Source organism: Balaenoptera ricei, chromosome 14 (genome assembly GCF_028023285.1).
Source record: "Balaenoptera ricei isolate mBalRic1 chromosome 14, mBalRic1.hap2, whole genome shotgun sequence".
In the NCBI taxonomy this organism is placed as follows: domain Eukaryota; kingdom Metazoa; phylum Chordata; class Mammalia; order Artiodactyla; family Balaenopteridae; genus Balaenoptera; species Balaenoptera ricei.
The window spans coordinates 48,789,680-48,812,815 of NC_082652.1; the positions used below are offsets into that span (position 1 = coordinate 48,789,680).

Consider the following 23,136-nt stretch of genomic DNA (forward strand, 5'->3'; position numbering starts at 1 on the left):
AAAAGTAGCCTCTTATCAATGTAAGTAACAGCTTAGGTTTGTGTTCTCTTCTCTTACATCTGATGAGGTTTTCTAAAAGATGGGTTATAACTATGTATTCTCTCTCCCCGCCCTTCCTCTCCCTCCCTCTCTACCCTGCACTAACTTGTCTCCCCTCCCACACACATACATGCACAACTGAAAGGCATGTCTTTTAAGATGCCAGCATGTGGTCACGGGTTATCAAACATGTACACTAAAGGCAGGCAAGAATATATATTGTTCTGATGTTTAAGAAAAAGAAGTCAATGTTTAATACCAGCACAATTCCCCAAGGCTGGCCAGTCCAATTCCAGATTGGAGATTTGATTTTGTATTGATTTTTTCATGATCCCTTCCTAACTGTTAGTGTTGATGTTGACGGACTGATTGACTGACTGGGTGACTGACTTACTGAAGGTTGTTTTTCCCCACATCTCGCACTGCTTCTAGCTGGTGCGGCTCTCCCAATGGATTTCAGTCTCAGCTGCTCCCGTTGCTCCTGTTTTCCTCCAGTTTTCCCCATGTACTTTCTAATTCTTTCTCTACTCTCACAGATTTCAAGAAGAATGAATTGCTAATCTTTTATACTTATTTTCCTATAAAAATCTTGTTTGTCCAAGATTTGGAAAATTGAGTACTGTAATTGAATTTTCATATCATCCCTTCTTTTCTTTTTTTTTTCTGGAACTTCTGGAACTCTTCTACTAATAAATGGGGTTTTTTTGGTTGGTTTGTTTGTTTGGTACCAGAAGGTAGTTGAGATGGCTGACAAAGATTCTTCAGTAGGCCTACTAGGATATTATGTTATTTCTGGGAGAAAAATTCAACCAAACAAAAAGTGTGAGGAGGCACAAGTATGGGTAAAAATAAGTAGGAACAAGTCAGAGAGGATGGGCAATCATGGGTACAGCATGCTATCACTAAACCTGACTTTTCGTTCAGATTCCGTAACGCATGCCGTAGTCTTCAATGATGATTTTCATGGGAAACTGAGATTTCAGAAGCAATGGTGTCAACAACTTAGACCATTCCAGCCAATTCAGCGATGCTGAAGGTGGTGCCAGAGGATTTTACACTAAGGGAAAGAAAGAGTGCAATTCCTGCAGACAGCAGTGAAAAGCAAAAAGTGTATTTTGACACCTTTCATAGGTACCATCAGTGAGTCTTTGGTAAATGTGAGCACCATATCCCCTTCCAGGCATCAAAAATATTAGAGATGTCCCCACAGTGTGAAAAGAAATTGTTAGATGCCACATGTCAATCAAGAGTATATATCAACATCTGCATATCTTGAGTGAGCAAAAGCTTGGGGACTCTAAGAACCATTTGTGAGTCTTGATGAATGCTCAGGTGTCACTACAGCAAATGGGAATCGAGGCATAAACAGTACATTTATAATTCTTTGGCTAATTTTTTTTCTCTAGCCTGGTGACACAGGTTTCAGCAATTGTGAGGCTTTCCACCCAAAGACAGTTTCATGTCCAGACCCGGGAGGGTCTAGAAATCTAAAATGAAGTTAATTAACGTTTTACCATACAAGATTTTTCATTATCTCCTTATCTCAAAAATTTGAAAACCACATATTTTAAAAATATTAGATAATAAAAATTATATTCAGATTCTAAATTATTAATTTCAGATATTTTTAATATTTATTTAAGATTTAACAAATATTTTTATGTTATCTAAATACAGTATGTCCAGATTCCACACTTAAGATTTAACTTGGGGTTAAACATAAAATTCAGTAATACTGTTTAGCTTGGCCCATGATTGAAATGCTTACACACAGTAAAAGATAAAATTATTTGTCTAACTTAGGTTCTTAGAAGGTAGAAATGCTGCTGTAGTGTTGTTTATATACCAGTCAACATAATGAGGACTTAATAAATGCTATTAATGATGTTTGCAAGTTTCTTCGGGATGGGGTTCCATAGCATGACACACAAGGCATTTCTTCATCTAGGCATTGCCCGTCTCACTAGCTTCATATATTTGCACTCTTATAATAGGTGCCCTGCTCTCTGGTCATACCGAAGTGCTTGCAATTCCACAAACACATAGCATTCTCACATGATCTCCTTGCTTTGCAAACACAAGGTCTGTTTCTAAAAAGCCCTTATTTCATTTCTTCAGTTAAAATTTATATAGTAATAATAATAATAATGCTAACAATAATAATGGAAACCGTTTGTTGAATGCTTCCAGTGCCAATTATTCTTTTAGTCTTTTTGTGTATATCATCTCTGTTCTCTAAACATCACGGCAAGGCAAATATTCAACCTGCAATTTCTCCATTAGTAATTATCATTCTTAGATATCACCTCCTCTGAAAAATCTTCCTGGATGCCCTTGATTCAGCTGCGTTTCCTCCTTCTTGACTCTTCCCACACCATTACACCATTGTCATGGCTCTGTTCACAATGTATTAAGGCTGTCTGTTTCCTTGTCTGATCCCCAGCAAGATGATGTGTTTCTTGAGTGAACCAACTTCTCCTTTTACTTCTCCAACTCCAGGAACTTCCAACAGTGTTTAAGACATTTTAAGTACTCAGTAGTAATTGGAAAGACAAATCAATTTGAAGGACAAACAAAAAAAAAAGAACCCTTCTTCTCTAACCCTCAAACTCTTAGTAACTTCTATAATACGGAGCATACACACAAAGTATTCAGCCATGTTTTTCATTGGAATTTATTTATATTTGTTAACCTTTGGCAATTTTTAGTTAATATTTTAGCAAATATTCAGATGTGGATATAAGAACTGTGGTGGCATTCCACTGCAGTCTTGAACACGTTTTATCTTTTGTGACACATGTTACAAGTAATTTGTCATCAATAACAGTAGTGTGCTGGGTTGTAAGAGCTGGCCTGAATGTTTTGTTCCTGATTTTAATGGATTTATTTTTAATTTTTCATAATTAAGTATCATGTTTGCTGGAAAATACTGGTAGACACTATAACACATGTTATTAAGGTATGGATGTTTTCATTATATATCTAGACAGTTAAGAGGTTTTTTTAAATAAATCAGTGGCTTTCGAATTTTATCAAATATTTTAGGCTGTCTTTCACTTGTGTAAATGCAGTGAATTATATTAGTACACTTGTTTATGCTGAATCACCTTCACATTCTTCAAAGGAATCTTATTTTGTAAAGTATATTATTTTTAGCACATTGTAAAATTCAATTCACTGATATATTTAAGATTTAAAAAAAAAAAAAAAAGATTTTGTCATCTATGTTCATAAGTGAGATCACCTACAGATTTTTTACTTATGCTAATATTTTTCAGTTATGGTTTCAGGGTTATATTTTTATAGAATAAATTTAGAAGCTTTCCACGTTTTCTTATGCTCTCTACCTGGTTTTTGTGGGGAGGCCTATAAAGCATCTGTGCTTGTTCTTGCCATTATTGGTAGAGTTTAGACCAGTTTTATTGTTATTGATCCATTTTTGTTATTTTTTTGTCTTCACCCAGTTTTCATCATTTGTATTTTAAAAATAAATTATATACTTCATCAATATTTTAAAACAAATTGCTATGCAATTTCGTATATAATTATGTCTCTTTTAATTTTTCTCATGGCACGTTCTTTTTGCCTTTCACAGATATGCCAAGTATTTTCAGTTCTTCTTACCAAAATAATTTATTGGTAATACCAAATTATAATGTTGGCCCATTCCATAAATTTTGCTTTATACTTTATCATCAGTCACTTGTAATAAATGGTAATTTGTATTTCTAAATATTCCTTAACACATAAGTAAATAAAGAATATGTGATTTAAAAAGTATTTCCAGTGGTCTACAAATTTTTTCTTTCTGCTATATTTTTTGTTATTGAGTTCTGATTTTACTTCACTGGGGTCAATAAAAGTAACCTGTATGATTTGACCAGTATAATGTAATGGTTAGGAGCAGAGCTTCTAGTGCCAGATACATTGAATCTCAACACCACCATTAACAAGCTGGGTGAAACTGAACAAGTTAATTAAAAAACAATGCATCAGATTCTTCAACTGTAGAATGGAGATAATAATAGTACACTCTTCATAGGGTTATCATGAAGATGAAATTAGTTAATAGGTCTGAGCACTTAGAACAATGCCTGACATAAAAAACATGCAAAATATTAATATCTGTTATTATTATTATACATATTATTTTCCTTGGTAATTTTAAAAAATATTTCTTTTGTGGCCCTTTAACTTTATTTAAAGGATATGATTACACCTCCATCTCATGGCCCACAAGCTGTCCCCTAACAAATCATATTGGTGCTACCTTTAAAATATATCCAGAGGACTATCTCTACTTTCCCATATCCAATGATTCTCTAAAGTTAGAATGTTACATGTGAGGATTTTAAGGGAGCAAATATTTCTAAGTTGGAAAAAGCCCTGAAGTCCTTTGATATATAGCCATTTGTTCATGCTGCCTACATACCAGCTTGAGGGTAACATTTAGATGTCAGATATTAACAAATGTTTCAATCTGTACATTGGTCTCATGTTAGAAACATGGTACTATCTCAGACACTACAAATCCCTATCTCTACTTTGTAGGAAAGGTAACAGGAGGATACACTAGACCAGTGGGAAAGACACTATAAGAGAGAAAATGAAGACACAGAGACTGTGTGTGTGTGTGTGTGTGTGTGTGTGTGCGCACGTGCGCACGTGCGCGCCAATGTGCATGCATGCATGCAGAATCAATTTAGTGCAACCAATTAGAAATGAGAGACATCCACCTAAAATTAAATTTGCTGGCATAGTTTTCATTGAAATGAAAAGGTTGTAAATTCAAAATTATTTTTTGACATTAAATTTCTTACCTCAGTTTTTATTAATGCATGCTGGGTTTTCTTCCCCTTTCTTCGCAACTTTTTCTTTGTTTTCTCTACATTTCTTTTAACATATTCTTTCCTCTCAATTATTTCACCTAGTAACTATAGGACATTCAGAAATTAAGATGTGCAACATTTACAATCCAATTATCTTGGTTTAGACCAGATAGTTCCCAAGCAACTATTTTAATAACAACAACATATATTTTGGTATAACAGGAAAGGAATTCACCACACATGAATCACAAAAACATACTAGGATATCCATAATCCCAATATTCAATTTGAATTACCCAAGAAAATAAAAGTCTAATCAATTTTAGCTAAGTAACAAAAACTAATTAATTCACATAGAAATAATAAATTTTCCTCACAATATTTAAAATATTTTAACCAAAATTAAAACTCCAAATTTTCAGCAATCATTATAGAAAGTGTATGAAAACTTACTCTTTCCAGGAGTTTATGCTAAGTTAATAGTTCTTATGATTTATACACTATTAAAGAATAATAAAACAAAAATGATTACTGCACTACAAGAAGGTATAAAACTGGCTATTATAAAATAAGAAAAAATAAAAGTCATTAATCTTTTCTGGAATTCATTATCATACTCAGATGATTACACTAAGGTTTTGATGCAATTAATAAACTCCTATCATTAATGTAAGGAGGAGCCATTATTAAAATCATTTATCTCACTAGGTGTTAGTACTGGTTATATATTCATTACATGAGCTCTAGGATAAGCATTTAGAAGCCCCGAGAAGTACACTCAGAATTTGCTGTTTCGTTTCCATGGTTTATGGCATTGTACAAGTGGCTTCATGTAGGTAGGCCCAAGTTTTCTCATGTCTATGTTACAGATAAACTCTCTCTTGCCTACTTCAGAGAGATGCTTTGAAGATCAAAATAAACATTCATAATAGGAAAACTTTGAAAATCACAAAGTTTTTAAAATAATGAAATTTTGAAAATTATTAAAGACTAAGAATATAAAGTTACATCATCATTTGCAAAGAAAAAAAAACGCTGTTGCCAAAATGGCCCAAATGAATATACGTATGTCCTCCCCGTAGCCGAGGACAAGAATGTATAATTCCTACCACACCTTCTACTTCTCCAAAAGACTAATGATATGATGTATGCATATTTTTCTACTAAATTTTTCTTTGGGAAGGGCTTGTAATATCAGTCACTGTCATAAACCTGTTGTTTTGAAAATATTTTATCAACATTTGCTTTATTTTTCATCCTAGCTGTCTTAACTTCATTTACATACATCAAAAATTTACCACGAAAATGTCAAGATGCATTATATTCTATATTTGCGCAAACGTAGTTTTGGAATTTTATTAACAAGCAGTGAAGACTTTGAATTAAATTTACTACAGTGGGTAATCATACCAGATAAATCACTACTCACCCATTTGAAAACTGCTTTTCCTAAGTACTCTCTAAGATAAAGTGTGGGGTTCCAGGTAATAGAGTTAATAGTCTTGCTATATAATTCCACTGTAGATCAGTTGTGTGGTCATAAAATAGTTACTTATTTTGTCTATGCTTTTATGTCTTCCTATGTGAAATCATAATTTTCCAAATGATAATGTAAAATCACATACATGATTTATTGACCTGAATATTCCTGCAGATTAGTTTCTGGATTAATTATAAATGCTTACATCAGTATGTTCTTTGTGGCAAGTTCTGATTTTTACAGCTTCTTCTTCTAGTTTAAGCAGTGGTATCTCCATTTCTGCCAGTGCTAAGGCATATATTGCTTTCTTTCTCATAAGATCCTGCTTCTCAAGTGCCTGTTCTTCTTGAAGGGAAAGCAGTCTTTTCTGCAAGCAAAGATTTTTTAAATGATTCATCGTTATTAATTACCTAAACATTTATTGAGACTCTATCCTGTGCTGGTCAGTAATGTCTACAAATCAAAACAATAAATGCCACCATAAAAAAGCAATAGGTACGAATATAGCATATTTAAAAAGAACAGAGGTAATATTACAAAAAATGAGAGAAAAAAATTTAATAGACAATAAAAATCAGATATCCTTAAGTAAGTACTGGAGGATAATAAGGTTAGACGACACGTTAATGACAAATATTGAAATATATGTAATTCCTGCATTCTAAGACCAAATAAAACCAATAAACAAGAAGTTAATAACAAACTATTAAGCAAAAAGGACTGGAAGATTACGGAATTATTGGGCTTATCTACAGAGAGAAATAAATTAGGTAATTTGGCATTTTCAAGCATATAGAATTAGAGAGACACTGCTTTTATATGTTTGAAAGTATCAAAGTTCCCAATAGAAAAAAAAATCACAAAATGTGTGTTTGCTTCAAAGAGGAACAGAGGTGCAGATAATCTCAAATAATTTTTAAAATTAACACTGTCTTGTACTGTTTTGCCTCTTGATTTTATTCTTTTTATAGTAATGGTTTCAAATACTTATGTATTTCTGAAGGGGAGGCAGTCTACAAACATGCCAGGGTTCAGATCACCCAATCTAGGTCCCAAAGGATATGCAGGTGGTAGATAAAGACTTTTTAAAAAGTAAAATTGATTTTGCTAGTTATAATGTTTTAGTTTCAAAATCTTTATATAGAAATATCATAGCATGTTTTCTTTTCAGTCTTAAATAAAAGAGTCCAATTGAAAGACATTAAAAATGTAAAAAAAACATAACATCATCACAAAGGAAACTAAAGAGACACTTAGGAATAAGATCCCACTGCCCTTTTACTAGGCTGGCAGAAATTCCCATTAAACCACAAAATGCGATATGTGTATGAGAGGTCAGTTTCTTTATGCATGATCAGACACTGCTGGTTGTACACAGAGGGCAACTGTCATCAACTAAGGAGAGAAAACTGCTGGCTTGCAAACCAAGTAGTGAAAAGATGCCTCATTACAGGCAAATTTAAAATGCAAATTAAAGGAAGAATAAAATATTGAAACCAAATTGGGATTACCTGAATCATCATTCCACGAGCCACTTCACCTCGAGTGAGTTTTTTCAAGAATTCTTCTCTGCCCTATATATTATCAAATTTTTTAAAAAGGAGGTTTTATTTATAGAATATCAGAAAACATTTTAAGACAACTGCTAACATAAAATGCATTTTACTTAGGTTAAAAAGAAGAGTAAACTGCTCATTAGAAATTGAGTGTTATAATTTTTTATAAATAAACCTGATGTTGTCTGAGGCAAAATTAGTAAGTGCTGCAAGACCAGGAATAGAATACAGAATTTCTGTTCAATTCAGCTTGTATTTTATAATCCTGAACTAAAATACTGAAGTAGGAAAATCAAAAAGGAAAAACTAGATAGTCTTCGATCCCTCTTTTTAAAAACTATCTGTTTGTATTTAATACTATTTTCCAGAATGAACACATTCAATTTTGAAAGCAAGGTAAATTCAAGTTTAAAAAATATGATCAGATTCTCCATTTGGCTAGAAAAATTTCTTTTTTTTTTTTCTTTCTTATTTTTAAAAAATCATTTCTTGAAAGTTAGTGGGCAAAAAATATGTGGAAAAATCTTCTCTTTTGCTACTTGGATAGAGAGTCTTAAATTCTTCATAGTTGTACTTTATATTATCACACAACCAGATATGGAAATAACTCAAAAATTTCCTTCTGCTTTTAGAATTACATCTTGGAACCTCTTATTGAGGGAGGAGCGGTCTTGGATTTAAGCTGTCCTCCATATTCAAAAGAGATGTATAGCTTTGTAAAGAAGAACAGTGGAGGTTCAGAAATGTCTCTAAAATTCCTACTTCATTACTGAACCCCTCATCATATCACAGAGTCTACACAGACATTATAAAGAAACAAGTCAGTAAGTCTCTCCTACAACCCTTCCTTTTCTTAGTATAGCAACCCATCAAAATTACGCTCTCCTAGAGTAAAGAAAAGTAACTCCAAAGAAGGAAAGAGGAGATAAAGAAAGTATTATCTTTAAATATTACTTCACCTAAGGATATACCTATATCTAAAACCAATTTATACAATGATGTATTTTGATAATTTAAAAGAAATTAGTTGCCTTTTTTTTAAAAATAGATCTTTAAAGGAGTATAATTGCTTCACAATACTGTGTTAGTTTCCATTGTACAAAAAAGTGAATCAGCCATATGCATACATATATCCCCATGTCCCCTCCCTCTCAAGCCTCCCTCCCACCTTCCCTAATGTTACAAAAAATGAGAGAAAAAAATACAAAGCAAAGCACCGAGCTGATCTCCCTGTGCTATGCTGCTGCTTCCCACTAGCTAACTATTTTACATTCGGTAGTGTATATATGTCGATGCTACTCTCACTTCACCTCAGCTTCCCCCTCCCATCCCGTGTCCTCAAGTCCATTCTCTAGGTCTATGTCTTTATTCTTGCCCTGGCACTAGGTTCATCAGTACCAATTTTTTTTTTTTTAGATTCTATATATATGTGTTAGAATACGGTATTTGCTTTTCTCTTTCTGACTTACTTCATTCTGTATGACAGACTCTAGGTCCATCCACCTCACTATAAATAACTCAATTTTGCTTTTTATGGCTGAGTAATATTCCACTGTATATATGTGCCACATCTTCTTTATCCATTCAACTGTTGATGATCATTTAGGTTGGTTCCCTGTCCTGGCTACTGTAAATAGTGCTGCAGTGAACATTGGGGTACATGTCTCTTTTTGAATTACGGTTTTCTCAGGATATATGCCCAGTAGTGGCATTGCTGGGTCATATGGTAGTTCTATTTTTAGGTTTTTAAGGAACCTCCATACTGTTCTCCATAGTGGCTGTATCAATTTACATTCCCACCAAAAGTGCAAGAGGGTTCCCTGTTCTCCACACCCTCTCCAGCATTTATTGTTTCTAGATTTTTTGATAATGCCCATTCTGACTGGTGTGAGGTGATACCTCATTGCAGCTTTGATTTGAATTTCTCTAATAATTAGTGATGTTGAGCATCTTTTCATGTGCCTCTTGGCCATCTGTATGTCTTCTTTGGTAAAATGTCTATTTAGGTCTTCTGCCCATTTTTTAATTGGGTTGTTGGTTTTTTTGAGATTGAGCTGCATGAGCTGTTTGTATATTTTGGAGATTAATCCTTTGTCTGTTGTTCCATTTGCAAATATTTTCTCCCATTCTGAGGGTTGTCTTTTCGTCTTGTTTATGGTTTCCTTTGCTGTGCAAAAGCTTTGAAGTTTCATTAGGTCCCATTTGTTTATTTTTGTTTTTATTTCCATTACTCTAGGCGGCGGGTCAAAAAAGATCTTGCTGTGGTTTATGTCAGAGTGCTTTTCCTATGTTTCCCTCTAAGAGTTTTATAGTGTCTGGACTTACATTTAGGTCTCTAATCCATTTTGAGTTTATTTCTGTGTATGGTGTTAGGTAGTGTTCTAATTTCATTCTTTTACATGTAGCTGTCCAGTTTTCCAAGCACCACTTATTGAAGAGGCTGTCTTTTCTCCATTGTATGTTCTTGCCTCCTTTGTCGTAAATTAGGTAACCATATGTGCATGGGTTTATCTCTGGGCTTTCTATCCTGTTCCATTGATCTATATTTCTGTTTTTGTGCCAGTACCACACTGTGTTCATTACTGTTGCTTTGTAGTATAGTTTGAAGTCGGGGAGCCTGATTCCTCCAGCTCCATTTTTCTTTCTCAAGATTGCTTCGGCTACTGGGGGTCTTTTGTGTTTCCATATGAATTGTAAAATTTTTTGTTCTAATTCTGTGATGAATGCCATTGGTAGATGAATAGGGACTGCATTGAATCTGTAGATTGCTTTGGTAGTTGCCTCTTCTAACATGACAACAGATACAGTGGTTTTATCAAATAAACATTTAATAATGGAGCCAAATTAAAAATGCCTCTACAGACTGGAAACCAATATACTGTATTCCAGAATAGCGTGTTACATTTGAACTTTGTCTGAAAGTAACTGAAAAATGTGTGTGTGTGTGTGTATCAAGGAGATGAGTTGGGAAATAGTAAGGCATGAAGCTGGAATGATAAACTATCAGCTTATACATAATCTTTAAAGGCATAGAAAGGAAATTAGTGAAGAATGTTAAGCAAGGTGTCTGTTGCAGAAAGGTCACTCTGGTTGCAATGGGGATTAGTTTGTGTTTCCTTAAAATTCATTCATTCATCCTTTGAAGTTTTTTTGTTTTTTTTAATTGTCAGTAAAAGAGAAATCTATTGTTTAAGTGAATTCAAGTCCTTGAACGTATATAAATTAACATCGTTCAAGAAGAACTTGTGAATAGAAGGCCAATAAAAACTGTAGGCAGTATATGAGACATTATAATAAAATAGACCAGAAGTCTGAAGGTGCAAGAGTAAAACAATTGCATTTCTTTGAAAAGAAGGGAAAGAGTCCCTTGAAATTTTGAAATCAGTATTTCTATACAAAACCAACTCAACCTATTACCAGTGGACAAATCTGCACTCTCCATCAGAAAAACATCTGGAGTTTCACTCTTTCCTCTCAGGGAACTCTTTCAAGCTCTGTTTTCTACCATGCCCCAAACCTCTGTGATTCAGAGAGCAAGGTCAAATGACTGGTCACCAAAACGGAAAATAGCTGTTACTTACTGCTTGGGCTGCCAATTTCCACTTCCACCAGCCACAGGGAGTGTTTCCAGCCAGATGCTCAAGGCCTTCCCTCAGTACTACTGCCTTTCTGAAAGTTTGATCGGTGCACCAGGGCACTGGCAAACTGCTGGGAAGTTTACCAGTTCCTAGGAGAACTACTGACTAACCATGACCTTCAAAACATCCTAGAACACGCCAAAGACTGATATAAGGTGATCTCTGATGGTCACAGGTCTCAGGCCACACAGTGAAGTATCTGAGTGAGGTGACTTATTTGTCTTCCCGCCCTGTTGTCACAGGAAGCGTTCTCTGTAAAGCTGACTCTGAGGTGGGGTTTGGTATGCAGGATTCTTATTAAGGAGTGCACCTGGAATCAACTCCTGTTGGACTGGAGCGGGGAACAGTGGGAAGATAGGGAGAGGATCAAGGACTGGGCAGAAACACAGGCTGAGCTGCAAAGCAGCCCAGCAACAACCTCAGTCAGCTCCATGGGGAGTCCTGGAGCAAGAACGGGCCTTCGGCTTTGCCCCAAGTCAGACCAAAGGGGCAAGGCTACTCCTCTATTTATCAGTCGTTGGATATGAGCTGTCCCAGGAAGGGGAATGACCTTAAGCAAAGTGACTTAACTGATTCCTGAAGTAGAATCTGGGCAGTTATGTCCACTGAACAATGCATATATACGTCATGAATCCCCTTGATAAAACTACTATTAGTGCTACTAAGACTCATGACTGAAGTATTATTACCTGCCTACTATGTAGAGTTACCTTTTTTCAACTTCATAATGAAATCCATGAAATCGCTATTATTGTCCCCTTTTGCAAATGGGAAAACTGGGACAGATTATATAAATTGCCAAAAAGCAAAAAGCTAGCACACATTGGAAGCAGGATGCTAATCCACACTGAGAGCCCAGGGACTTTATCTCATTGACTTAGGATCTCAGTGACACCTGGATACCTAGGACCCTTCAACGTGAGTGGAATATTTAGTGTAGAGCCTTCTGACTCTCATGTCCTTGCAAAGCCTGCCTTTCCATGAGACTTTCCAGGCAATAGGATTGTCAGATTCTGTAACTCAGCCGCCTATTCCACAGATAGAGGAATGGAACCGAGACTTTGTGTTCAAGAGGTGTCAATCTGCCAGTGATGCCATAGCTGGTTCTCAAACAGAATCTGCTAAGAAGGTTATGAACACTGGGGATATGCTGCTTTTTTAATTCTGCAACTCTATGACATAAATCACAGCAAGATACTTTTTGACCCACCTCCTAGAGAAATAGAAATAAAAACAAAAATAAACAAAGGGGACCTAATGAAACTTAAAAGCTTTTGCACAGCAAAGGAAACCATAAACAAGACAAAAAGACAACCCTCAGAATGGGAGAAAATATTTGCAAATGAAACAACAGACAAAGGATTAATCTCCAAAATTAACAAGCAGCTCATGCAGCTCAATATCAAAAAAACAAACAACCCAATCCAAAAATGGACAGAAGACCTAAGTAGACTTTTCTCCAGAGAAGATATACAGATTGCCAACAAACACATGAAAGGATGCTCAACATCACTAATCATTAGAGAGATGCAAATCAAAACTACAATGAGATATCACCTCACACCAGTCAGAATGGCCATCATGAAAAAATCTACAAAGAATAAATGCTGGAGAGGGTGTGGAGAAAAGGAAACCTTCTTGCACTGTTGGTGGGAATGTAAATTGATACAGCCACTATGGAGAACAGTATGGAGGTTCCTTAAAAAACTAAAAATAGAACTACCATATGACCCAGCAATCCCACTACTGGGCATATACCCTGAGAAAACCATAATTCAAAAAGAGTCATGTACCACAATGTTCATCGCAGCTCTATTCACAATAGCCAGGACATGGAAGCAACCTAAGTGTCCATCGACAGATGAATGGATAAAGAAGATGTTGCACATATATACAATGGAATATTACTCAGCCATAAAAAGAAACGAAACTGAGTTATTTGTAGTGATGTGGATGGACCTAGAGTCTGTCATACAGAGTGAAGTCAGAAAGAGAAAAACAAATACCATATGCTAACATATATATATGGAATCTAAAAAAAAAAATGGTTATGAAGAACCTAGGGGCAGGACAGGAATAAAGACGCAGACGTAGAGGATGGACTTGATGACACGGGTAGGGGGAAGGGTAAGCTGGGATGAAGTGAGAGAGTGGCATGGACATATATACACTACCAAATGTAAAATAGATAGCTAGTGGGAAGCAGCCACATAGCACAGGGAGATCAGCTCGGTGCTTTGTGACCACCTAGTGGGGTGAGATAGGGAGGGTGGGAGGGAGACGCAAGAGGGAGGAGATATGGGGATGTATGTATATGTATAGCTGATTCACTTTGTTATAAAGCAGAAACTAACACACCATTGTAAAGCAATTATACTCCAATAAAGATGCTAAAAAAAAAACACCTGTGGTCTTCTTAGGAAAACACTGATTGCACTATCATTGAAAACGTTCAAGAAGAGAGGCTGGACAATGACAAAGAGCTACAGTAGTTGTATAAAGATTTCTGGATTTAATCATATAAGTACCACTTTTGAGAATTTGCTGTATCCCAGGCAATTTCCTAGAATGTTTTATATATACAGGCAGCCCTCGTCTTGTAGGATGCCATGCTTATTGAAACTTGTGCCTGTGGGGACCGTGCAAAATAGGAACATGGCTCAGATATGTACAAGTTTCAGCTAACTTGATGCTGTGCAAAGTGAGGGCTGCCTGTGTGTATGTGTGTGTGTGTGTGCTTGCGCATGCACGCATCTGTATGTAAGTGAATCATGTCCATTTAGTGACCTAGCTACAGTTAATCCACATTCAAAGATGAGAAAACTAAGATCATAGGTGTCATGGCACTTGCCCCATGACTAACATTCAACACGTGTCAATACTCAAGACTGCTGATACTACGGCTTGGGCACACTCTATAGCACTTTGAAGTAAGCCCCCTCCTCTACCCTCAGTTTCCAGTACTCTGTCTGGTACACAATATTTGTTGAATGAACAATTTATTGAACAAATGCATTAACAAATAGCAAAAAATTGCTAAAATTTCAGGGTTTTTCAAATTCAAAAATGTTTTTTAAAAATCTTTTTATATGAGAAACTTGGGATTCATTAAAATATCATAATCATATTCTCATTCATAAATAGCTTCTTGAGGAGAGTAAAACAAGGCCTACAGGATGTTTTCCCTGAGACCTAGGGAAATAGCTGAGGTGGTAGGAAAGGCAGGGAGATAAGTAACTGAATAAGAACTGCAAGAAGAGTGCCTTTTTCAGGAACACAGCCTGCAGCCCAATCTGTGCCAGGCTTTTCGGTTTTTCAAACTGCCAATGCATGGTAAAGAGAATGTAAGCCCAGAAACATCACCATTTCACACCTGTTACAATAATAGATTCAAGCAAGAATTACCAATGAGTGCTAAGTCCACTGGATGAAGACTTTTTGGAAACAAAGATAGTTGCATATTCTTGCAATATCACTCAATTGAGCACTTATTAATCATAATAGGGAGATGGATAAATCTGTTGACCACAACTGTAACCAAATGATCAAACTTACTATCACTAGTTATGAGAAAAACTTATACCGTGTGTTTTGTGATATGTCTCATTGATACAATATTATAACTTATGTAACATTCCTGCCAAAAGTGTTTTACCTGAATGTAATCATGAGTAAACAGAAAGGTAAGTCCACACTGAGAGAAATTCTGCAAAGTAACTGGCCTAGACTCTTTTAAAAATGTCTATGTAATGAAAGACAAATTTAACAAAAATGTAGGGGACACTGTAAGATTAAAGGGGACTCGAAGTTATAACAGATAAATGCACTACACGGTTCTCGACTACATATAGCACCCAACTGAATCAGAGAAGTTTGCATGTGGACTAAATATTTGTGCCAGTTACCTAATTATTGCCTCAGTTCTAAATCCTTAGCTCAAATTTTTAACTCTAATTTGAGATACTGGAGCTGGATCTAGTATGTAAACAGTTTTCTTGTGCCAGCTGGAGTAATGAGGCTTTATCAGTAGAGGGCGTGGAGGGGCTTATGAGGGGCTTACTAGGCAGCAGCAAGGGGCTTCCCAGCCTTGTTTTGGTTTCGATTGATTTCTCCTTCCTCTTGCAGAACTGCTGTCAGCTGGTCTATGAGGAACCAATAGTGCTTGCCTTCCAGCCAGGTGCTCCACCCAGAAATTCCATTCAAACTCCAGTCAAGCTTCGCCAAGTTTCTCTGCTTACGGACCATCCACTGAACACTGCCACGCCCTCTCCTATAAGGCCTTATTCTGCTTTGCAGGAGGCAGCTTCTGCCACAATTGATCCTTATGTGGATACTTTCCCGCATCCCTGAAGGCTGTGGCTGCTCCCTACATCTGCTATCCTACATTCTTTAGAGCAGGGGTCTGCAAGCTTTCCCTGTAAAGGGCTAGATAGTAAATAATTTAGACTTTGGGGCTGTAAGGTCTCTGTCTCAACTACTCAATCCTGGTTTTGGAGAAAAGGAATAAAAATGTATAAAAAGATCACTTTGAAGAGTTTGAAAGAAGCCGAGGGAAAGGGGGTGACAGCATCTCAAGAGGTTGGGAAAAGCCCACACTGAAAGTCACCTTTGACCTGCTGCCTGGCTTTAGCAGCCAGAAACCAGAAGGTGGCAGCAGAGAGCTATTCTAGTGGAAGAGACTCCTGTGCTACAAGAAAGGACAGCTGAAGAGCAAAGCATGGAACAGTCAATGCTATGTGTCCAGAGACCCACGTTTAAAGAGAAAATGGGAGGAGACACTAAACATAAATAGATCTAAGCTCAGAATCACGGATGTAGCATCAGTTTGATTTCCAGTGACAGAAGGGGCACTAAGAAAAAAACTGTAGAATTCATTACATAAGGCATGAGACCACGAACAGAGAGAAACAGACTTTAAAATTAAGAATTAAAATCATAAAGGAAAATTTGGGATTTGTGCAAATAGCTGTGTGCTGGGCTGAATTAGCGGGGCAGGACAGCTCTGGCTGGGCAATGCCAGGGCAGTTTTTGGTGGTCAGGACCCTAATAGACAATCCAGGTGGCAGCCCAACCTGGTTCTATCCAAAAGTAAACACAACGATGCTATTTTATCTTTTTTTTTTAAATGAAGGTATATGTGTCTTTTTTTGTAGAAATATTTTTAAATTAAAAATAAAGCTAAAGTGAACCCCTAAACCCAGAGATACACATTTTGACTTTCTGGTGTATTCCTTTTTAGGTCCACGGATTAAATATTATCTTTGGTAGAGTCAGCCTAGTAAGGTCTTTTTCAGCCACTAAAAAAACAGAACTTCCATTAATGTTTTAAATTCTAAATTAAATGAATTTGCAATTTACCCTTGTACTCATATATTTAACTACTACTCTATTACCTAGAAATCTGTGTATTTAAATTTTCCCACTATATGTTAACTATGTATTCATGCTTTCCATAAACATTTATTGAGTACCTACTTTGTTCTAAGCACTGTTAGGCCTAGCGATGCAGCAGTGTACAAAACAGACAATACTTCTTGTCCTCCTGTAGCATACTTTCTGGCAGTTATTATGTAATTAATTATAAACCTTTAAATATGCATCTTTACAGTTTTTGTCCATCTTCGTCATCTGGTGACTTTAAGTCATATTTTTAGAAATAATGTTAATGAATTATAGATTATGAATGTACTTAAAATTCTTTACTTACACTGATAAATTACTTTCCAGAAAGGTTCTATCAACACTAATTTACAGTTGGAAACTCCAGCAGCTTATGAGAGTCGCTATATCAATATGTCTTTTCCGTTATCAAATATTAGTTTTCATAGATGTAAAAATGGGATAACATATTCTTTTCTACAAAATTACTGTGAGAGTAGAAGATAATGCATACAAAGGAGTTGACCCAAGGCAGTATTCGCCTTAAGCATTCAACAAATAACTATTATTTTCAGTGTGTTTTTCAGAATCTACACATTTACCAGGAGACAGACATGAGTTAAATGTGTCAGTTATTAAAGACTGTCCAAAAAAGTTAAGGTAGCCTCCTTCTATGAAGTATTCTTTATGTTGTTTATCCCTAATACTTTTGAAAATATATTATCTGTCAGGCTCCAAGTTAAATGTTTTATATACAATATTATTTATTTATCACACAAAGGTACAACAGAAGTATTGTTAAACTCATTTAAGAGATGAGAAACCTAGGCTCAATATGGTTAAGTAATACTCTCAAAATAAATAATTAGCAGAACCAGGATTTAAATTAATGAAACATTTGACTCCAAAACCTATACTCTTTCAACAAAATCACCTTTCCCTTTGAAAAGGGAGAAAAAAAAAAAGAAACAAAATTCTCAGATTGGAATGGAAATGCTAAAGAGCTAATTCATCACCTCTTTTCTGGCAAACAAATCTGTAATCCAGTAGAATGGAAATGGAAGTTATGTTTTCATGTAGTTTTTGCACCAAGTCAAATAAAAGTTTTATTCTGTCCTCAAATGTCTGCACCATCAACATGCTTTATTCCTATCATATTTTTCAGGTTTATTTACTCCCTCATACATGTGTCAGGAAAATAAAGTTTTCTGATACTTAACTAAGGGGATACCCAGCTGCCATTTGAAGGACTTACATCTTAATATACCTTCACACTACTTCTGTTTTATCTGTGCCTTAACGCTTTTTTCCCAGCAAACATGTACCACTAATTGGATGCTCCCAATATTACAGTTAATGGCTTCCTTTCACTCAACTTTGACAAAGTATTCTGCCTCTGAATATAGTAGGGAAGAATCTTAGTAAACTAAAATCAAATGGAACAAACGTAAAAGAGTACAAGATCGAAGTTGTAAATATGTTTCATAGAAAGGGCTAAAGAAGAGTGATTATGCTAGTAATTTAAAGCATAAATGACTCTGAGCTTCTAGGTTGCTTAAACCAGAGGGAAACATGAAACTTTAGAGAATGCCTAATTATTAATAAGAGAAAGAATACAATTTTATCAAGAAAAGTTTTCTCTTAGTTCTGAAATCTAAAGTAAACTAGGTGCATAGATTTTTGACCATCTTGAACAGTATGACCATATCTCTCATTAGTATGAAAAACCAAGCAGCAATGGTCAATTTTGACCATTACTTTTACCAACCTTTGTTAAAAGCCAAGGATGTAATATCAGCTCATAACTCAATAAAGGCTATTTTGCACATGGGTCAAGAGTAATATCCTCTAGATTTGACTAGGAAGCATAAATTCTCAAGAATCAAAATGAATAAATTATCGGAATGTCCATTTTATAACCATTTTAAAAATACCACCAGTTTCACCTGGAATTGTGATAGAAGTTGCATAGTGCACAAATCAAATTTTGGCTTATTAAATTTGTTTTGTTCTGTCCATTGAACAAAATGGACTTGCTCTAAGGAGGCCTGGAGTGGCAGAAATTATGCTCTTCAAGAAAGCTTTTTAGAAGGTTTTGATTTTTACTTTGCTCAAATAAAGGCCCTATAAACTTTGATTCAGAAACGAACAAACAGCATTTGAAGGAAGGGCCAAGATTTTTCTCTAAAAAGGAGTTAAGGGCTGGTTGAAATATTTGAAAAAGAACTCAAGCAAAGTCACAAACCTCTAAACTGTAAAATTATAGACCATATTACTGTGGCCAAGAACATTCTAAGGACATAACACATTGTCTTTTCCTAGCATTAAAAACACTACTCAGCCATAAAAAAGAATGAAATAATTCCATTTGCAGCAACACAGATGGACCTAGAGATTATCATACTAAGTGAAGTCAGACAGAGAAAGGCAAATATCATATGATATCACTTATATGTGGAATCTAAGCCATGACACAAATGAAATTATTTATGAAACAGAAACAGACTCACAGACATAGAAAACAAACTTATGGTTACCAAAGGGGAAAGGAGGTGGGGAGGGATAAATTAGGAGTTTGGGATTAGCAGATACAAACTACTCTATATAAAATAGATAAACCTCAAGGTCCTACTATATAGCACAGGGAACTACTGATACAGTCAATATCCTGTAATAAACCAAAATGGAAAAGAATATGAAAAAATACAAATATATTTATGTATAAATGAACTATGTTTCTGTACAAGAAACTAGCACAACATTGTAAATCAACTATACTTCAATTTAAAAAAAGAAAAAAATGACCCTTAAACATCTAAACAATCTTTTAAAAAAGGAATCATACACATATATGTATAACTGAATCACTATGTTGTACACCTGAAACTAACACAGCATTGTTAATCAACTATACTCCAATATAAAATAAAAAGTTAAAAAAAAGGAATCATACAATGTCTGTGATCAGACAACAAGGGAATTAAACTAGAAATCCGTAACAGAAAGATAACTGGAAAATCCCTAAATATGTAAAGACTAAAAAAGCATACTTTTAAATAATACATGGTCAAGGAATCAATCTCAAGAGAATTTTAAAATATTTTTGACTAATTAAAAATGGGGACATAATTTATCAAAATTGTGATATGCAGCAAAAGCAGAGCTTAGAAGGAAATTCATAGCGTTGAATGCATATATTAGAAAAGAAGAAAGATTTAACATCAAAAATCTAAGTTTCCACCTTAGGAAACTATAAAAAGAAGAGCAAATTAAATCCAAAGTCAGCAGAAGAAAAGAAAGAGGAGACATAATTACATCCATATCCCATGGATACTGTAAGGATAATAAAGGAACACTGTGAAAAACTCTTTGCTGAAAAATTAGATAACCGAGATGAAATGGACCAATTCCTTGAAAGACACAATCTGCCAAAACTCATACAAGAAGAAACAGATGATCTAAATAGGCCTGTTAAAGAAATGGGATCAATACTTAATAACCTTCCAAAACAAAGGCATCAAGCCCAGCGGGGTTTATTAGTGAATTCTACCAAACATTTAGGAAAAAATTATACTAATTCTCTACAATTTTCTTTGGAGGATAGAAGCAGAGGGACTACTTCCTACCTCACTCTATGAAGGCAGCATTACTGTAATACCAAAACCTGACAAAGACATTACAAGAGAAAACTACAGACCAATATTTCTCATGAAAATAGATGTAAAAATCCTCAACAAAATATTAGCAAATCAAATTCAACAATGCGTAAAAAGAATTACACACCATAACTATGCAGGATTTATCCCAGGTATGCAAGGCTAGTACAACATTTGAAAATCAATTAATGTAATCAATTATATCAACAGGCTAATGAGGAAAAAAATCACATGTTCATAACAATAGATACAGAAAAAGTATTTGACAATATCCAACATTCATTCATGGTAAAAACTCTTAATAAGTTAAAATAAAGAGGAACTTCCTCTACTTGATAAAGAATATCTACAGGAGATTAACCAAGATGGCGGAGTAGAAGGACGTGCTGTCACTCCCTCTTGCGAGAGCACCAGAATCACAACTGACTGCTGGACCATCATTGACAGGAAGACCCTGGACTTCACCAAGGAGGATACCCCACGTCCAAGGACAGAGGAGAAGCCACAGTGAGACGGTAGGAGGGGCGCAAGCAGAGTAAAATCAAACCCCGTAACTGCTGGGTGGGTGACTCACAGACTGGCGAACACTTATACCACAGAAGTCCACCCACTGGAGTAAAGGTTCTGAGCCCCACGTCAGGCTTCCCAACCTGGGGGTCAGGCAACGGGAGGAGGAATTCCTAGAGAATCAGACTTTGAAGCCTAGTGGGAATTGGATTGCAGGACTTTGACGGGACTGGGGGAAACAGAGACCCCACTCTTGGAGGGCACACACAAAGTAATGTGTGCATCAGGACCCAGGGGAAGGAGCAGTGAGCCTGGGGGAGACTGAACCAGACCTACCTGCTGGTGTTGGGGGGTCTCCTGCAGAGGCGAGTGGTGGCTCTGTTTCACCGTGGGGATAAGGACACTGGCAGCAGAGGTTCTGGGAAGTTCTCCTTGGCGTGAGCCCTCCCAGAGTCTGCCATTAACCCCACCAAAGAGCACGGGTAGGCTCCAGTGTTGGGTTGCCTCAGGCAAAACAGCCAACAGGGAGGGAACCCAGCCCCACCCATCAACAGTCAAGTGGATTAAGGTTTTACTGAGCTCTGACCGCCACAGCAACAGGGAGGGAACCCAGCCCCACCCATCAACAGTCAAGTGGATTAAGGTTTTACTGAGCTCTGACCGCCACAGCAACAGTCAGCTCTACCCACCACCAGAGCCTCCCATCAAGCCTCTTAGATAGCCTCAACCACCAGAGGGCAGACAACAGAAGAAAAACTATAATCCTGCAGCCTGTGGACCAAAAACCACAGTTACAGAAAGATAGAGAAGATGAAAAGGCAGAGGGCTATGTACCAGATGAAGGAACAAGAAAAAACCCCAGAAAAACAACTAAATGAAGTGGAGATAGGCAACCTTCCAGAAAAAGAATTCAGAATAATGATAGTGAAGATGATCCAGGACCTTGGAATAAGAATGGAGGCAAAGATTGAGAAGCTGCAAGAAATGATTAACAAAGACCTAGAAGAATTAAAGAACAAACAAACAGAGATGACCAATACAATAACTGAAATGAAAACTACACTAGAAGGAATCAATAGCAGAATAACTGAGGCAGAAGAACGGATAAGTGACCTGGAAGACAGAATGATGGAATTCACTGCTGCAGAACAGACTAAAGAAAAAAGAATGAAAAGAAATGAAGACAGCCTAAGAGACCTCTGGGATAACATTAAACGCAACAACATTCGCATTATAGGGGTCCCAGAAGGAGAAGAGAGAGAGAAAGGACCAGAGAAAATATTTGAAGAGATTATAGTCGAAAACTTCCCTAACATGGGAAAGGAAATAGCCACCCAAGTCCAGGAAGCGCAGAGAGTCCCATACAGGATAAACCCAAGGAGAAACACGCCGAGACACATAGTAATCAAAGTGGCAAAAATTAAAGACAAAGAAAAATTATTGAAAGCAGCAAGGGAAAAACGACAAATAACATACAAGGGAACTCCCATAAGGTTAACAGCTGATTTCTCAGCAGAAACTCTGCAAGCCAGAAGGGAGTGGCATGATATACTTAAAGTGATGAAAGGGAAGAACCTACAACCAAGATTACTCTACCCGGCAAGGATCTCATTTAGATTTGATGGAGAAATCAAAAGCTTTACAGACAAGCAAAAGCTAAGAGAATTCAGCACCACCAAACCAGCTCTACAACAAATGCTAAAGGAACTTCTCTAAGTGGGAAACACAAGAGAAGAAAAGGACCTACAAAAACAAACCCAAAACAATTAAGAAAATGGTCATAGGAACATACATATCGATAATTACCTTAAACGTGAATGGATTAAATGCCCCAACCAAAAGACATAGACTGGCTGAATGGATACAAAAACAAGACCCATATATATGCTGTCTACAAGAGACCCACTTTAGACCTAGGGACACATACAGACTGAAAGTGATGGGATGGAAAAAGATATTCCATGCAAATGGAAATCAAAAGAAAGCTGGAGTAGCTATACTCATATCAGATAAAATAGACTTTAAATTAAAGAATGTTACAAGAGACAAGGA

At 36.1% G+C, this 23,136-nt stretch overlaps 1 protein-coding gene across 1 annotated transcript in view; it reads right to left on the minus strand.

Moving 5' to 3' along the window:
- The window catches only part of CCDC178 (coiled-coil domain containing 178), a 355,393-nt gene that overhangs the window by 223,462 nt on the left and 108,795 nt on the right, over positions 1–23,136 (minus strand). The window contains exons 13-15 of the mRNA XM_059893788.1: positions 7,860–7,922; positions 6,554–6,715; positions 4,860–4,973 (exon numbers count right to left, since the gene is read on the minus strand). Coding sequence (XP_059749771.1) covers positions 4,860–4,973; positions 6,554–6,715; positions 7,860–7,922 — 339 coding nt within the window. The remainder of the gene's footprint in view (positions 1–4,859; positions 4,974–6,553; positions 6,716–7,859; positions 7,923–23,136) is intronic.